General features: G+C 49.0%; 1 protein-coding gene across 1 annotated transcript in view; it reads left to right on the top strand.

The window, feature by feature from the left end:
• The window catches only part of GRM7 (glutamate metabotropic receptor 7), a 578,795-nt gene that overhangs the window by 211,293 nt on the left and 348,441 nt on the right, over window positions 1-19,061 (top strand). The window contains 1 exon segment of the mRNA XM_073591511.1: window positions 148-364. Coding sequence (XP_073447612.1) covers window positions 148-364 — 217 coding nt within the window.

Genomic DNA, 19,061 nt, shown 5'->3' with positions numbered 1-19,061 from the left:
GAGCGTATGGTATGAAGTCATGATAAGCTGTTATGGTGGGAATGGGTTGGTTTTGGGTAAACTCTACAATGGCAGCCCACAATGGGCGCTTGCTGGAAACCCATAGTCGTTCCTTTCAGTCATTATATTTCTTTGTTTCTTCTGCAGATCCCGCAGATCAGTTATGGCTCCACGGCTCCAGAGCTAAGTGATGACCGCCGATACGATTTCTTCTCTAGAGTGGTTCCACCAGACTCCTTCCAGGCCCAGGCTATGGTGGACATTGTGAAGGCGATGGGATGGAACTATGTCTCCACATTGGCATCAGAGGGAAGCTACGGAGAGAAGGGGGTGGAGTCCTTCATGCAGATCTCCCGGGAAGAAGGTAGGTACACACCACTTCATGCTCCATCTGCTGAGCAGATTGTGCCTATTGACCAGTTTGGACCAATAACCAGTTTGGACTCTGCCTGTTGATCAGTTTGGACTTTGCCTATTGACCAGTTTGGACTCTGCCTGTTGACCAATTTAGACTCTGCCTGTTGACCAGTTTGGCCCATTGACCAGTTTGGACTCTGTTGGTCAGTTTGGCCTGTTGGCCAAATTTGGCCCATTGACTAGTTTGGACTCTGCCTGTTGACCAGTTGTCCATTTTCCCGGCTGTTGTTATAAAGAGAAGATAAAAGCAGAACTTGGCTTCAGCTCACCAGTACATGAACCAGCAGGAGACTCTGAAGTCACGGGGGTTGGGTTATAAGAATGTGAATCCAGGCTGAGGGTCTGGGAATGACTACAGATCATGGGGCCCCATAGCAAACCTGGAGACCTCCCTACTGTCATTGATCCTAAAATATAACTAAAGGTAAAACTTTTTAAAAATTTTGGATGGAGTGGAGAGGTATTAGACCCCCTGTCAGCTTTTACTGCTGTCTGTTTCCCCGTTAGGGAGATCCCCCTTCTCTATTTGTCTCGTTTATCATTATCTTTGAAAGTGAAAGAAAATCCCAAATTTTGGGTTATCCTCAGAAAAGTAATAGAAGGGAAATCCTCCAATGGGGACGCTAGTTCTGGTGACCTGGGGAGGCCCCAAGGAATTCCCCAGATTTGCAGGAATTTCCTCTCACTTCCTGTTTGGCTATAAGACAGAAATGGAGGAAAATCTCCCCAATGGGACACAGATGGTAAAAAAAGTCTGACAGGGGTTATAACCCTCCCTTACTCCATCCATGAAAAAAAAGTTTTGGCCTCAAGTTCTACTTCAATGTAAACGAAATCAGGGACAGGTAGCAGGAGAGCGGTCAGTATGGTCAGTATGGTCCATACATTACTGAGGACTAGTGTGGGGCTTGGGTTCAGGCTTGAGTCCGGTCCAAACATAACTTGATCTGAACCCAGATGTGAGATGCCATTCTGGGACGGAAGATTTCCTGCCATCCTGCTAATGTACACAATGGGGCAGGATGCTGATGACATCATTGACCTAATATGGACACGTGGCCAGAGTAGATCTTTGGGTTGGTTACCTTGAGGGATATGAGATCAGAGGAACCCGAGGGGAGGAACTTCCCCTCATCCCTTAGAAGGAAGGGCAGCCATGTAAGCTGGAAGGAAGGGAGGGAGGGAGGGAGGAAGGAAGAGAGGGAGGGAAGGAAAGAAGAGAGAGGGAGGAAGGAAGGAAGGAAGGAAGGAAGGGAGGGAGGGAGGAAGGAAGGAAGGAAGGAAGGAAGGAAGGAAGGAAGGAAGGAAGGAAGGAAGGAAGGAAGGAAGGAAGGAAGGAAGGAAGGAAGGAAGGAAGGAAGGAAGGAAGGAAGGGGGAAGGAAGGAAGTAGGGAGGAGGGGAAGGAAGGAAGGAAGGAGGGAAGGAAGGGAGGAAGGAAGGAAGGAGGGGGAAGGAAGGAAGGAAGGAAGGAAGGAAGGAAGGAAGGAAGGAAGGAAGGAAGGAAGGAAGGAAGGATGGAGGGAAGAGAGAGAGGAAGGAAAGGAGGAAGGAAGGAAGGAAGGAGGGAAGGAAGGGAGGAAGGAAGGAAGAAGGGGGAAGGAAGGAAGGAAGGAAGGGAGGAAGGAAGGAAGGAAGGAAGGAAGGAAGGAAGGAAGGAAGGAAGGAAGGAGGGGAAGGAAGGAAGGAAGGAAGGAAGGAGGGAAAGAAGGGAGGAAGGAAGGAAGGAAGGAAGGAAGGAAGGAAGGAAGGAAGGAAGGAAGGATGGAGGAAAGAGAGAGAGGAAGGAAAGGAGGAAGGAAGGAAGGAAGGGAGAGAGGAAGGAAGGAAGGAAGGAAGGAAGGAAGGAAGGAAGGAAGGAAGGAAGGAAGGAAGGAAGGAAGGAAAGGAAGGGAGAGAGGAAGGAAGGAAGGAAGGAAGGAAGGAAGGAAGGAAGGAAGGACTTGATTTGGACCCAAAGGGGAAGTAGTCAGGGGGGTTGCAGTGCTCATCTGCTAAAAGGGGGCATGCTGATAGAAGGAGAGGGCAGAGTGACAGAGAGATCATTCTGCTGCTTTTTCTTTCAATCACAGGCTGGGGGAGGGACAAGACCTGTAAGTGTTACAGAACTGCAGCAGAGAAAAATCCGGTCTCCTCCCCCTGCTAGACGGGGCTGTGCTATGTATCAGAGCTGTGTAAATCTCAGGACTGGATGGAAATACAAATCCTTAGGTAGGTAGAACGGCTCCTTCGTCTGTTTTTTTAGCTGTATGCCCGGAGTGCAGAGTTAATGACGGGGGTTGGGATTTGATTTATCGGCGGTGTTGGAGAAATGGCGGCCCGGAGCCGTGGCGCGGTGTGGCGGTTTCAGCGGATCGGTTGGCTGTACAGCTGGAGAAGACACGGAATGTTTAATGATTGTCTGCACCCCCTCCCCCCCATCCACCATCTGACCGTCTTCCTCTTCTCTCTCTCGTTAATAATGTATCAGGCCTGCGCTCAGCCTCCAGCAAAGCTGCCAATCGGCCTCTCGACTTCAATCGGCCAGACTCCCGCCTTCCACCCAGCGTTGCGAGACTCCGAGAGCGCCAATCTCATCCTCCCGCTATTGATTCTATCTTTTATAGAGCCAAAGGGCCCCAGAAGGCTGAGCGGGGCCACAGAGACGCCTAGTGTGAGATTTCTGGGGGGGCAGAAAATTGATGGCCCGGGGGTGTCAGAAGTTACAGGCGGTTCCTAAAAACGCAGATAGTCTGCTATGTCCTATCCAAATCATATTCTCTATATACATGAGAACAGATCGATCGATATATATATTAAAGCAAAGTCATGCTTCAGTTCACACCTCAACCTCAATAGTTACCTATAGAAGGCGCCCCAACCTCCACCTGATACCCGAGCAACATGCAGAAATCATGGAAAACAGTTTAAAGAACCTTACACTACACCTTACTACACCCTACTGTACCCTACACTACACCCTACACTACACCCTACTGTACCCTACACTACACCTTACTACACCCTACTGTACCCTACTACACCCTACTGTACCTTACACTACACTACACCCTACACTACACCCTACTGTACCCTACACTACACCTTACTACACCCTACTGTACCCTACACTACACCTTACTACACCCTACTGTACCCTACACTACACCCTACACTACACCCTACTGTACCCTACACTACACCTTACTACACCCTACTGTACCCTACTACACCCTACTGTACCTTACACTACACTACACCCTACACTACACCCTACTGTACCCTACACTACACCCTACACTACACCCTACTACACCCTACTGTACCCTACACTACACCCTACTACACCCTATTGTACCCTACTACACCCTACTGTACCCTACTACACCCTACACTACACTACACCCTACTACACCCTACTGAACCCTACTACACCCTACACTACACTACACCCAACTACACCCTACTGTACCCTACTACACCCTACTGTACCTTACACTACACTACACCCTACACTACACCCTACTGTACCCTACACTACACCCTACACTACACCCTACTACACCCTACTGTACCCTACACTACACCCTACTACACCCTATTGTACCCTACTACACCCTACTGTACCCTACTACACCCTACACTACACTACACCCTACTGTACCCTACTACACCCTACACTACACTACACCCAACTACACCCTACTGTACCCTACACTACACCCTACTGTACCCTACACTACACCCTACTGTACCCTACACTACACCCTACTACACCCTACACTACACCCTACTGTACCCTACACTACACCCTACTGTACACTACACTACACCCTACACTACACCCTACTACACCCTACACTACACCCTACTGTACCCTACACTACACCCTACTGTACCCTACACTACACCCTACTGTACCCTACACTACACTACACCCAACTACACCCTACTGTACCCTACTACACCCTACTGTACCCTACACTACACCCTACTTTGCCTTACACTACACTACACCCTACACTACACCCTACTGTACCCTACACTACACCCTATTGTACCCTACACTACACCCTACTGTGCCTTACACTACACTACACCCTACACTACACCCTACTGTACCCTACTACACCCTACACTACACCCTACACTACGCCCTACTACACCCTACACTACACCCTACACTACACCCTACACTACACCCTACTGTACCCTACACGACACCCTACTACACCCTACTGTACCCTACACTACACTCTACACTACACCCTACACTACACCCTACTGTACCCTACACTACACCCTACTGTACCCTACTACACCCTACTGTACCTTACACTACACTACACCCTACACTACACCCTACTGTACCCTACACTACACCCTACTACACCCTACACTACACCCTACTACACTACACCCTACACTACACACTACAATACACCCTACAATACACCCTACACTACACCCTACACTATACCCTACACTACACCCTACAATACACCCTACACTACACCCTACTGTACCCTACACTACACAATACACTACACCCTACACTACACTACACCCTACACTGTACCCTACACTACACCCTACACTACACCCTACTGTACCCTACACTACACCCTACACTACAAGCTACACTACACCCTACAATACACCCTACACTACACCCTACACCCTACACCATACACTACACCCTACACTACACTACACCCTACACTGTACCCTACACTACACCCTACACTACACCCTACACTACACTACACCCTACTGTACCCTACACTACACCCTACACTACACCCTACTGAACCCTACACTACACACTACACTACACCCTACACTACACTACACCCTACACCCTATACTACACTACACCCTACACTACACCCTACTGTACCCTACACTACACCCTACACTACACCCTACTGTACCCTACACTACACCCTACTGTACCCTACACTACACCCTACACTACACCCTACACTACACCCTACTGTACCCTACACTACACCCTACACTACACTACACCCTACACTACACCCTACACTACACTACACCCCACTGTACCCTACACTACACCCTACACTACACCCTACACTACACCCTACACTACACCCTACACTACACTACACCTTACACTATACCCTACTACATCCTACACTACAACCTACACTACACTACACCCTACACTACACCCTACTCTACACCCTACTGTACCCTACACTACACACTACACTACACCCTACACTACACACTACACTACACCCTACTGTACCCTACTGTACCCTACTACACCCTACTGTACCCTACACTACACCCTACACTGCACCCTACACTGCACCCTACTGTACCCTACACTACACTAAACCCTACACTACACTCTACTGTACCTACACTACACCCTACACTACACCCCACTGTACCCTACACTACACCCTACTACACCCTACACTACACCCTACACTACACTACACCCTACACTATACCCTACTACACCCTACACTACACCCTACTGTACCCTACTACACCCTACATACACTCTACTACACCCTACACTACACCCTACTACACCCTACACTACACCCTACTACACCCTACACTACACCCTACACTACACCCTACTACACCCTACACTACACCCTACCACACCCTCCTCTCCCCTACTACACTCTACTGTATCCTACACTACACCCTACTGTACCCTACACTACACCCTACACTACACCCTACACTACACCCTACACTACCCTACACCCTACACTACACTACACCCTACACTACACCCCACTTTACCCTACTACACCCTACTGTACCCTACACTACACCCTACACTACACCCTACTGTACCCTACACTACACCCTACACTACACCCTACTGTACCCTACTACACCCTACACTACACCCTACACTACACCCTACTGTACCCTACTACACCCTACACTACACACTACACTACACCCTACACTACACCCTACTGTACCCTACTACACCCTACTGTACCCTACACTACACCCTACACTACACTACACCCTACACTACACTACACCCTACATTACACCCTGCACTACACCCTACACTACACCCTACATTACACCCTACTGTACCCTACACTACACCCCACACTGCACCCTACACTACACCCTATACTACACACTACACTACACCCTACTGTACCCTACAATACACCCTACTGTACCCTACACTACACTACACCCTACTGTACCCTACACCCTACACTACAACCCACACTACACCCTACACTACACCCTACTGTACCCTACACTACACCCCACACTACACCCTACACTACACCCTACTACACCCTAAGAAAGCCAATCTCAACCCTAACTGCCGCAGACCAATAACTAGCCTCAACGCCATCTCCAAGATCATGGAAAAAGCAGTAGTACAGCAGCTACAACACCACCTGGACACACACCTCCTCCTGGACCCTCTGCAATCAGGCTTCCACCCAGGCCATGGCACAGAAACAGCACTTCTCAAAATATGGGACGACGCCCTTGAAGCAGCAGACGACGGAGAACAGAGTCTCCTGGTACTGTTAGACCTCAGCGCAGCATTCGATACAGTGGACCACAATACTTTACTTGTCTGCCTCGCTGAAGTAGCAGGAGCTACAGGTTCTGCTCTAAAATGGTTTACATCCTTCTTAGAGAATCGCTCCCAGACAGTGAAACTAGGAACATTCACCTCGGAAACCCGGGCAGTCTCCTGCGGAGTCCCTCAAGGATCACCCTTGTCACCAGTACTATTCAACATATACATCCGCCCACTTCTCAATATCATCAGGAAAACCGATCTTTGCTTCCATTCATATGCAGACGACACCCAACTCTACCTTCGCATCAATGGACAAAAAGACCTTCATCAGCAATTACAGAAATGCCTCACCTTAATAGATGACTGGATGTCCACTAGCTCCCTCAAACTTAACGGATCAAAAACAGAGCTTCTTCTCCTACATGCCAACAAAAATTCCAAAATAAAGACTCCGTGGACACCTCCCACCATCCTTGGACAGACCATCTCCCCAAGCACCAAAGCCAAGAGTCTCGGAGTCATTTTTGACTCAGGAATGACAATGGATGCACAAATAGGATCAGTGGTGAGCGGATCCCACCATCTCCTCTGCCAACTATGTAGACTCATCCCCCTTCATCCCAGAAGAGGACAAAGCGGCAGTTGTGGGAACAATCATCAATTCCCGACTCGACTACGCAAATTCGCTCTACGTAGGACTACCCCAATATCAGCTTGTGCGCTTACAACTCATCCAAAACACGGCGGCAAGACTGTTAACAGGAAAAAAACCCTGGGAATCCATCTCCCCCTCCCTAAAGAGCCTACACTGGCTAACCGTGAAGAGTCGGATCACATTCAAGACCCTCTGCCTCACCCACAAATGCGTACAAGGAAACGCCCCACCATATCTCCGCGAGAAAATAAAACACTACACACCGAATCGCAGTCTTCGATCAGCTAACCAAAACCTCCTCATCATTCCCAAATACCGCTACAAAGCAAAGGGAGAACGAAGATTCACAGTCCAAGGACCTCGACTATGGAATGCTCTTCCAACCAACATCCGCATGGAAGAAAACCACCAGGCCTTCAGAAAGAAACTAAAGACCTTCCTTTTCTGAGAAGCTGACATCAGAGAATGCATCCAGCGCCTTGAGGCGATTCAGTTCGCATTTGCAGCGCTTTACAAATCATTCATTCATTCATTCATTCACCCTACTACACCCTACACTACACTACAACCTACACTACACCCTACTACACCCTACTGTGCCCTAAACTACACCCTACACTACACCCTACTGTACCCTACACTACACCCTACACTACACCCTACTGTGCCCTACTACACCCTACACTACACTACACCCTACTGTACTCTACTACACCCTACACTACACTACACCCTACTATACCCTACTACACCTTACACTACACCCTACTGTACCCTACACTACACCCTACTGTACCCTACACTACACCCCACACTACACCCACAATACACCCTACACTACACCCTACTGTACCCTACACTACACTACACCCTGCACTACACCCTACGCTACACCCTACTGTACCCTACACTACACCCCACACTACACATTACACTACACCCTACTGTACCCTACACTACACCCTACACTACACCCTACTGTACCCTACACTACACTACACCCTGCACTACACCCTACACTACACCCTACATTACACCCTACTGTACCCTACACTACACCCTACTGTACCCTAAACTACACCCTACACTGCACCCTACACTACACCCTACTGTACCCTACACTACACCCTACACTGTAACCTACACTACACCCTACTGTACCCTACACCCTACACTACACTCTACTGTACCCTACTACACCCTACACTACACTACACCCTACTGTACCCTACTACTCCCTACACTACACTACACCCTACTGTACCCTACTACTCCCTACACTACACTACACCCTACTGTACCCTACTACACCCTACACTACACTACACCCTACTATACCCTACTACACCCTACTACACCCTACACTACACCCTACTTTACCCTACACTACACCCCACACTACACCCTACACTACACCCTACTGTACCCTACTACACCCTACACTACACTACACCCTACTGTACCCTACTACACCCTACACTACACCCTACTATACCCTACTACACCCTACTACACCCTACACTACACCCTACTGTACCCCACACTATACCCTACTGTACCCTACACCCCACACTACACCCACACTACACCCTACTGTACCCTACACTACACTACACTACACCCTGCACTACACCCTACACTACACCCTACTGTACCCTACACTACACCCCACACTACACATTACACTACACCCTACTGTACCCTACACTACACCCTACACTACACCATACTGTACCCTACACTACTCCCTACTGTACCCTACACTACACCCCACACTACACCCTACTGTACCCTACTACACCCTACACTACACTACACCCTACTACACCCTACACTACACTCTAATACACCCTACACTACACCCTACACTACACCCTACTACACCCTACACTAAACTACACCCTACACTACACCCAACACTACACCCTACTGTACCCTACATTACACTACACCCTACACTGCACCCTACACTACACCCTACTGTACCCTACACTTCACCCTACACTGTAACCTACACTATACCCTACTGTACCCTACCCTACACCCTACACTACACCCTACTGTACCCTACACTACACCCTACACCCTACTGTACCCTACACTACACCCTACTGTACCCCACACTACACCCTACACTGCACCCTACACTACACCCTACTGTACCCTACACTACACCCTACACTGTAACCTACACTACACCCCACACTACACCCTACACTACACCCTACTGTACCCTACTACACCCTACACTACACTACACCCTACTGTACCCTACTACACCCTACACTACACCCTACTATACCCTACTACACCCTACTACACCCTACTTTACCCTACACCCCACACTACACCCTGCACTACACCCTACTGTACCCTACACTACACCCCACACTACACATTACACTACATCCTACTGTACCCTACACTACACCCTACACTACACATTACACTACACCCTACTGTACCCTACACTACACCCTACACTACACCCTACACTACACCCTACTGTACCCTACACTACACTACACCCTACACTACACCCTACACTACACCCTACTGTACCCTACACTACACCCTACTGTACCCTACACTACACCCTACACTACACCCTACTGTACCCTACACTACACCCTACACTACACCCCACACTACACCCTACGGTACCCTACTACACCCTACACTACACCCTACACTACACTACACCCTACTGTACCCTACCTACACCCTACACTACACCCTACTGTACCCTACACTACACCCTACACTACACCCTACTACACACTACACTACACCCTACTGTACCCTACACTACACCCAACACTACACCCTACTGTGCCCTACACTACACCCTACATTGCACCCTACACTACACCCTACTGTACCCTACCCTACACCCTACCCTACACCCTACTGCACCCTACACTACACCCTACACCCTACTGTACCCTACACTACACCCTACACTACACCCTACCTTACCCTACACTACACCCTACTGTACCCTACACTACACCCTACACTGCACCCTACACTACACCCTACACTGTAAACTACACTACACCCTACTGTACCCTACCTACACCCTACACTACACCCTACTGTACCCTACACTACACCTACACTACACACTACTTCACCCTACACTACACCCTACACTTCACTACACCCTACATACACCCTACACTACACTACACTCTACATACACCCTACACTACACCCTACACTACACTACACCCTACATACACCCTACACTACACTACACCCTACACTAGACCCTACACTACACTACACCCTACTACACCCTACACTACACCCTACATACACCCTACACTACACCCTACTGTACCCTACACTACACCCTACCGTACCCTACACTACACCCTACTGTACCCTACACTACACCCTAATGTACCCTACACTACACACTACACTACATCCTACATACACCGTACTACACCCTACACTACACCCTACTGTACCCTACTGTACCCTACACTACACACTACACCATACTGTACCCTACACTACACCCTACACTACACTCTACTGTACCCTACACTACACCCTACACAACACCCTACTGTACACTACACTACACCCTACTGTACCCTACACTGCACCATACACTACACCCTACTGTACCCTACACCACACCCTACTGTACCTTACACTACACCCTGCACCCTACTGTACCCTACACTACACCCTACTGTACCCTACACCCTACTGTACCCTACACTACACCCTACACTACACCTTACTGTACCCTACACTACACCCTACTCTACACCGTACTGTATCCTACACTACACCCTACTGTACCCTACACTACACCCTGCACTATACCCTACTGTATCCTACACTACAGCCTACACTACACCCTACATACACCCTACTGTAGGCTACACTACACCATACTGTACCCTACACTACACTACACCCTACATAAACCCTACTGTACCCTACACTACACTACACCCTACATACACCCTACTGTACCCTACACTACACCTACACTACACCCTACTGTACCCTACACTACACTACACCCTACATACATCCTACTGTACCCTACACTACACCCTACATACACCCTACTGTACCCTACTCTACACCCTACACCACACCCTACTGTACCCTACACTACACCCTACACTACACCCTACTGTACCCTACACTACACCCTACACCACACCCTACTGTACCCTACACTACACCCTACTGTACCCTACACTACACCCTACACTATACCATACCGCACCCTACACTACACCCTACTGAACCCTACACTACACCCTACTGTACCCTACACTACACCCTAATGTACCCTACACTACACACTACACTACATCCTACATACACCGTACTACACCCTACACTACACCCTACTGTACCCTACTGTACCCTACACTACACACTACACCATACTGTACCCTACACTACACCCTACACTACACTCTACTGTACCCTACACTACACCCTACACAACACCCTACTGTACACTACACTACACCCTACTGTACCCTACACTGCACCATACACTACACCCTACTGTACCCTACACCACACCCTACTGTACCTTACACTACACCCTGCACCCTACTGTACCCTACACTACACCCTACTGTACCCTACACCCTACTGTACCCTACACTACACCCTACACTACACCTTACTGTACCCTACACTACACCCTACTCTACACCGTACTGTATCCTACACTACACCCTACTGTACCCTACACTACACCCTGCACTATACCCTACTGTATCCTACACTACAGCCTACACTACACCCTACATACACCCTACTGTAGGCTACACTACACCATACTGTACCCTACACTACACTACACCCTACATAAACCCTACTGTACCCTACACTACACTACACCCTACATACACCCTACTGTACCCTACACTACACCTACACTACACCCTACTGTACCCTACACTACACTACACCCTACATACATCCTACTGTACCCTACACTACACCCTACATACACCCTACTGTACCCTACTCTACACCCTACACCACACCCTACTGTACCCTACACTACACCCTACACTACACCCTACTGTACCCTACACTACACCCTACACCACACCCTACTGTACCCTACACTACACCCTACTGTACCCTACACTACACCCTACACTATACCATACCGCACCCTACACTACACCCTACTGAACCCTACACTACACCCTACTGTACCCTACACTACACCCTACACCACACCCTACTGTACCCTACACTACACCCTACTGTACCCTACACTACACCCTACACTATACCATACCGCACCCTACACTACACCCTACACTATACCATACCGCACCCTACACTACACCCTACACTACACACTATATTGCACCCTACACTACACCATACACTGTACCCTACTCTACACCCTGTAAAACAACAGGCCCTGGTACTTACTTTTCTGGCAGCTCTTGTGTTGAAACATTCTGGTTACACCTCTCCCTGGTTGCAGTAGGTATGTCACACTCCATGTGGGTTGAATACCTGCTACCCCACCACACTAAGTGGTTCCTCCCACCAGCTTGTACATTACTACAAGATGCATAATGGGAAGAACCACAGCATGTAGCGGGGTAGCAGATATTAAACCCATCTGAAGTTAGGAATACCTGCTCCAACCAGGGAGAAACATGGGCTGCTGGAAGTTGAGTATGTGCCCCCCTCCTATGGGCTCCTGGAAAGGTGACTATGTGGCCCACTCCTATGGGCTGCTAGAAAAGCTACTATATTGGCTCCCTCCTATAGGCTCCTAGAAAGTGACTATATGGCCCCCTCCTATGGGCTCCTGAAAGGTGATTATATGGCTCCCTCCTATGGGTTCCTGGAAGGTGATTATATGGCTCCCTCCTATGGGTTCCTGGAAGGTGATTATATGGCCCCCTCCTATGGGCTCCTGAAAGGTGATTATATGGCCCCCTCCTATGGGCTCCTGAACGGTGACTATATGGCCCCCTCCTATGGGCTCTTGGAAGGTGATTATATGGCCCCCTCCTATGGGTTCCTGGAAGGTGATTATATGGCCCCCTCCTATGGGCTCCTGGAAGGTGATTATATGGCCCCTTCCTATGGGTTCCTGGAAGGTGATTATATGGCCCCTCCTATGGGCTCCTGGAAGGTGATTATATGGCTCCCTCCTATGGGCTCCTGGAAGGTGATTATATGGACCCCTCCTATGGGCTCCTGGAAGGTGATTATATGGCCCCCTCCTATGGGCTCCTGGAAGGTGATTATATGGCTCCCTCCTATGGGTTCCTGGAAGGTGATTATATGGACCCCTCCTATGGGCTCCTGGAAGGTGATTATATGGACCCCTCCTATGGGCTCCTGGACGGTGACTATATGGCCCCCTCCTATGGGTTCCTGGAAGGTGATTATATGGACCCCTCCTTTATGAGGTGTTCTTTGAGTATAAGAGACCCTGCGGTGACGGAGTGCCATTGAGGAGGGGGAGGACTTGGCCTACAGATATATCCTGGGATTGGCCTTCAATCACCCCTTCACATGACCAATGTCATCTCCTCCATCCAATAACCACCGGCTGTCAGTTCCCGCTTATGGATTACCAGTCACAATAGAGCAGATTACAATAAGAGGCCGGGACTGGCTGAGGTCGGCTCTCTGGAGTCGGACAGTCCAGGATTTCATGTTTTTCATTGTAGAAATGAAGGTGGAAGGGGATTTGGTCTCATTCGGTGTTGATGCGTTAATTGTAAATCTGGCAGATTTGTGAAGCTGTTTCTCACTCCTATGGAAGTCGGAAGATTTAAAGAGCGGTGGTGGCAGGTCGCCCCTCTGGGGCCGGGCCATTTGTCACCTGTACTCTGTCCTTCCTGGCAGGTCCCTGAGGAGTCATAATAGAAAGTCCCATTTCCAATCCATCATCTAGGAGCTTGTTAGCGGATATTATACATCAATGGAGGGAACATTCGTTTATGGCCCTTCAGAGCTCCGGCCGCTGACCTTGTGGGCAGTAAAACTCTTCAGATGACACTTGTAAGTTTGATGGCCTCATTGTTCTCTCTGCGTCAGAGGCTGGTCAGAGCTCCAGCAGATCCATCACCATTCATTGTGAGGACAGCCGCTGCCTGATTTCCCCATTACCTCTCCATTACAGGCAGATCACCTGCGGGAGGCCTCTTCATCCTCTTCCCGGCCTTCATTCTTCACACTGAGTCCTCCTGTGTGTGTCACTCTCTGGCATCACTTATCAGCCGTAACCCCATCCAACAGATATGGGCCCATCGAAATATGATGTGCAAAGAGGTGCCCTAAGCTGCAACTCAGACTTCTCCTTAGGCTTTGATTGCAGCGGGTGTTATACTGGTGTTACATAGTTACATAGAAGGTGAGGCTGAAAAAAGACACAAGTATATCAAGTCCAACCTATGTGTGTGATTATGTGTCAGTATTACATTGTATATCTCTGTATGTTGTGGTCATTCAGGTGATTATCTAATAGTTTCTTGAAGCTATCAATGCTCCCCGCTGAGACCACCGCCTGTGGAAGGGAATTCCACATCCTTGCCGCTCTTACAGTAAAGAACCCTCTACATAGTTTAAGGTTAAACCTCTTTTCTTCTAATTGTAATGAGTGGCCACGAGTCTTATTAAACTCTCTTCTGCGAAAAAGTTTTATCCCTATTGTGGGGTCACCAGTCCGGTATTTATAAATTGTGGAGTCACCAGTCCGGTATTTGTATATTGTGGGGTCACCAGTCCGGTATTTATATATTGTGGGGTCACCAGTCCGGTATTTATATAATGAAATCATATCCCCTCTCAAGCGTCTCTTCTCCAGAGAGAATAAGTTCAGAGCTCACAACCTTTCCTCATAACTAAGATCCTCCAGACCCTTTATTAGCTTTGTTGCCCTTCTTTGTACTCGCTCCATTTCCAGTACGTCCTTCCTGAGGACTGGTGCCCAGAACTGGACAGCATACTCCAGGTGCGGCCGGACCAGAGTCTTGTAGAGCGGGAGAATTATCGTTTTATCTCTGGAGTTGATCCCCTTTTTAATGCCAATATTCTGTTGGCTTTGTTAGCAGCAGCTTGGCATTGCATGTCATTGCTGAGCCTATCATCTACTAGGACCCCCAGGTCCTTCTCCATCCTAGATCCCCCCAGAGGTTCTCCCCCCAGTCTATAGATTGCATTCAGATTTTTACCACCCAAATACATTATTTTACATTTTTCTACATTGAACCTCATTTGCCATGTAGTCACCCCTCCCCCATTAATTTGTTCAGATCTTTTTGCAAGGTTTCCACATCCTGCGGAGAAGTTATTGCCCTGCTTAGCTTAGTATCGTCTGCAAATACAGAGATTGAACTGTTTATCCCAGTCACATCATCCATACAGTCACACACCATCCATACAGTCACACCATCCCTACAGTCACATCATCCCTACAGTCACGCACCATCCCTACAGTCACGCACCATCCCTACAGTCACGCACCATCCCTACAGTCACACACCATCCCTACAGTCACACACCATCCCTACAGTCACATCATCCCTACAGTCACACACCATCCCTACAGTCACATCATCCCTACAGTCACATCATCCCTACAGTCACACATCATCCCTACAGTCACACATCATCCCTACAGTCACATCCCATCCCTACAGTCACACACCATCCCTACAGTCACATCATCCCTACAGTCACATCATCCCTACAGTCACACATCATCCCTACAGTCACATCCCATCCCTACAGTCACACATCATCCCTACAGTCACACATCATCCCTACAGTCACACATCATCCCTACAGTCACATCATCCCTACAGTCACATCATCCCTACAGTCACATCATCCTTACAGTCACACATCATCCCTACAGTCACACACCATCCCTACAGTCACATCATCCCTACAGTCACACATCATCCCTACAGTCACATCATTCCTACAGTCACGTCATCCCTACAGTCACACATCATCCCTACAGTCACACACCATCCCTACAGTCACACATCATCCCTACAGTCACATCATCCCTACAGTCACACATCATCCCTACAGTCACACATCATCCCTACAGTCACATCATCCCTACAGTCACACATCATCCCTACAGTCACATCATCCCTACAGTCACATCATCATCCCTACAGTCACACCATCCCTACAGTCACACATCATCCCTACAGTCACATCATCATCCCTACAGTCACATCATCCCTACAGTCACATCATCCCTACAGTCACACATCATCCCTACAGTCACATCATCATCCCTACAGTCACATCATCCCTACAGTCACACATCTATCAATGGAAGCCAGTCACCAGATCCTCGTCTAGGTTCCTCCTGGTGTTGTCACTCCACCAGTTCCTCCAGAGGAAGCCCATAACTTCCTCATTTCTCCTCTGGGGGGCGCCCATGTCTCTCTTTTCATTGGCCTGGGGGGGGACTCCAGCAGCTTGAATGACCTCTACTCCCTCCCCTCGCCCCTGTGGGATCATTCAAGTTCTCAGATGGTCCTTCATAAGCTGGCTGAAGAAAGAGCCAATGTCAATCAACGCAAACCCCGCCTCCATCATTCTAATTATTACATCCAAATATATTTAAAGAGGAAACCTTCATTGGGGAGATTCCTCTTCACTTCCTGTCCTGTAGACTCAACAGGAAGTTGAGAGGATATCCTTCCAATGAGAGGAAAATCCCCTCTTAGGCCTCCTTCATTGTCCGGGGGGACTGTGAAAACAGTTGGTTGAGCCCCCTGACCACTCACCTGTCTGGGATGTCTACATGCCACCGATCGGGATTGGTCAGCTTCTTCCCTGGCCACAGCAGACAGAGAATGACAGGAATGTAATATACATCATTTCCGGGTTCATCCACCAGGGGGCAGATCAGAGAATTGATATTTCGAGGGCCACAGGAGGCCCAGTATACATCATGGGGGAGGCAGGGTAATACCTTCGGGGTGGGGGTGAAATTGACTGATTAGCTTTGAAGTCACCTTGTAGGTTCACAAAAAGCTGATCCCCCCCGGGAACACTGACAGATCCAGCAGGGTGTAGAGAGGGGTGGCTGTTGTGTGCCTAACAGGCAGGTGTCCAGAGAGGTTGCGATTCACCAGGAACCTTTCCCTATTGCTAGTGCTGTCCCTACCAGGCAGGGTACCTGTTCCTGCTCTACCAAACCTGGGAGACAGGGCCTTAAATAGGCTCTGCCTGACCCAAGATGGCTGCCAGAGTCACATGCGGCGGCAGCATCCAAAAAGATAACTTCCCCAGTCGCCCAGGAAACCATAGGAGTAGACTGCACCTGCCTATAACCTGACGGTAGTAAACACCCCGGCGGCTGTTCTACTGTCTATAGACGAGCGGGGAGAGAAGCTGAAAACTTCGATAACATGAAGGGTTAACACTGGCTTTATTTTTGTGTTCTCAGAGCAGGCAATACCCGATATGTTTTTATTCCCCGGTGTCCGGAATAAAGACGGTGTTTGAAGACTTCCTTCACATCCACTTTACTTTCATCTGTTTTTAATTCTTCAACATTAAAGACAAAAGTTTTGTTTGAAACGCGTCGCCCTCCTCCTAGCTGAAGCCGGGTGAGATCCGAAGTGCATAGCAATGGAGATTGATAACCCTTGTAAGGTTAAAATGTAAGTTCAGCCCAATTTTCCTGTTTAGTGTTGGATGGAATGAGGAAGGGTTAGAGCCCCTGTACAGCTGTCTGTGTCCCCGCCGGGGAGCTCCATCCTGTGTCTATGGATCCTGCTGACTACAGAGCAGCGATGAGCTTTGGTTCAGGCCTGGGATTGGTCCCAAAAGCTCAAACAACAAAAGATTACTCTTAATCCAGCGGACATGCACTGAATGTGACGTCACCAACACAGAGCGAGGTCGGACCGTCTCACCACAATGAGGCTTGGGATGGAACGCAGATGGTAAAGTGGATGGAAGACTGTCAGCAGGCTGTGGTCATGACAACACGTTTTGGGTGTGTCCCTTTAATAAATCTGACCGACTTTACTCTGTGTTGGTGACGTCACATCCAGTGCACTGTCTGACTACACCAGCTGCACCATCCGGCAGTTTGGAGTCTTCTGCCCGGTCCATTGGGGGCCTCTCCACATCTCTGACCCTTACGGGTTCAACCAGTGGTCTGTCATCCCTTGCAATGGGTGGATGCCCATGCGACATCTGGCACCTACACACCTTTTGACCGCCCCCCACCACCGGCCCTGATATGTCTGGGTCAGCCTTCCGAGGTTGGGTGAGATCGAGGTTCATAATCAAGCATGATGTTTAACATTGATTCTATGTCAGCCATATATGAACCCTTTCCATTCTTGGAATCCTTTGACTTTGAGCCACTCTTTTGTTGCCTTGGTGATATGTTTTGGGTCTTTGTCATGCTGGAAGACCCATCC

Source organism: Aquarana catesbeiana, linkage group LG07 (assembly GCF_042186555.1).
Source record: "Aquarana catesbeiana isolate 2022-GZ linkage group LG07, ASM4218655v1, whole genome shotgun sequence".
In the NCBI taxonomy this organism is placed as follows: domain Eukaryota; kingdom Metazoa; phylum Chordata; class Amphibia; order Anura; family Ranidae; genus Aquarana; species Aquarana catesbeiana.
This window is presented reverse-complemented; position numbering and strand designations above follow the sequence as displayed.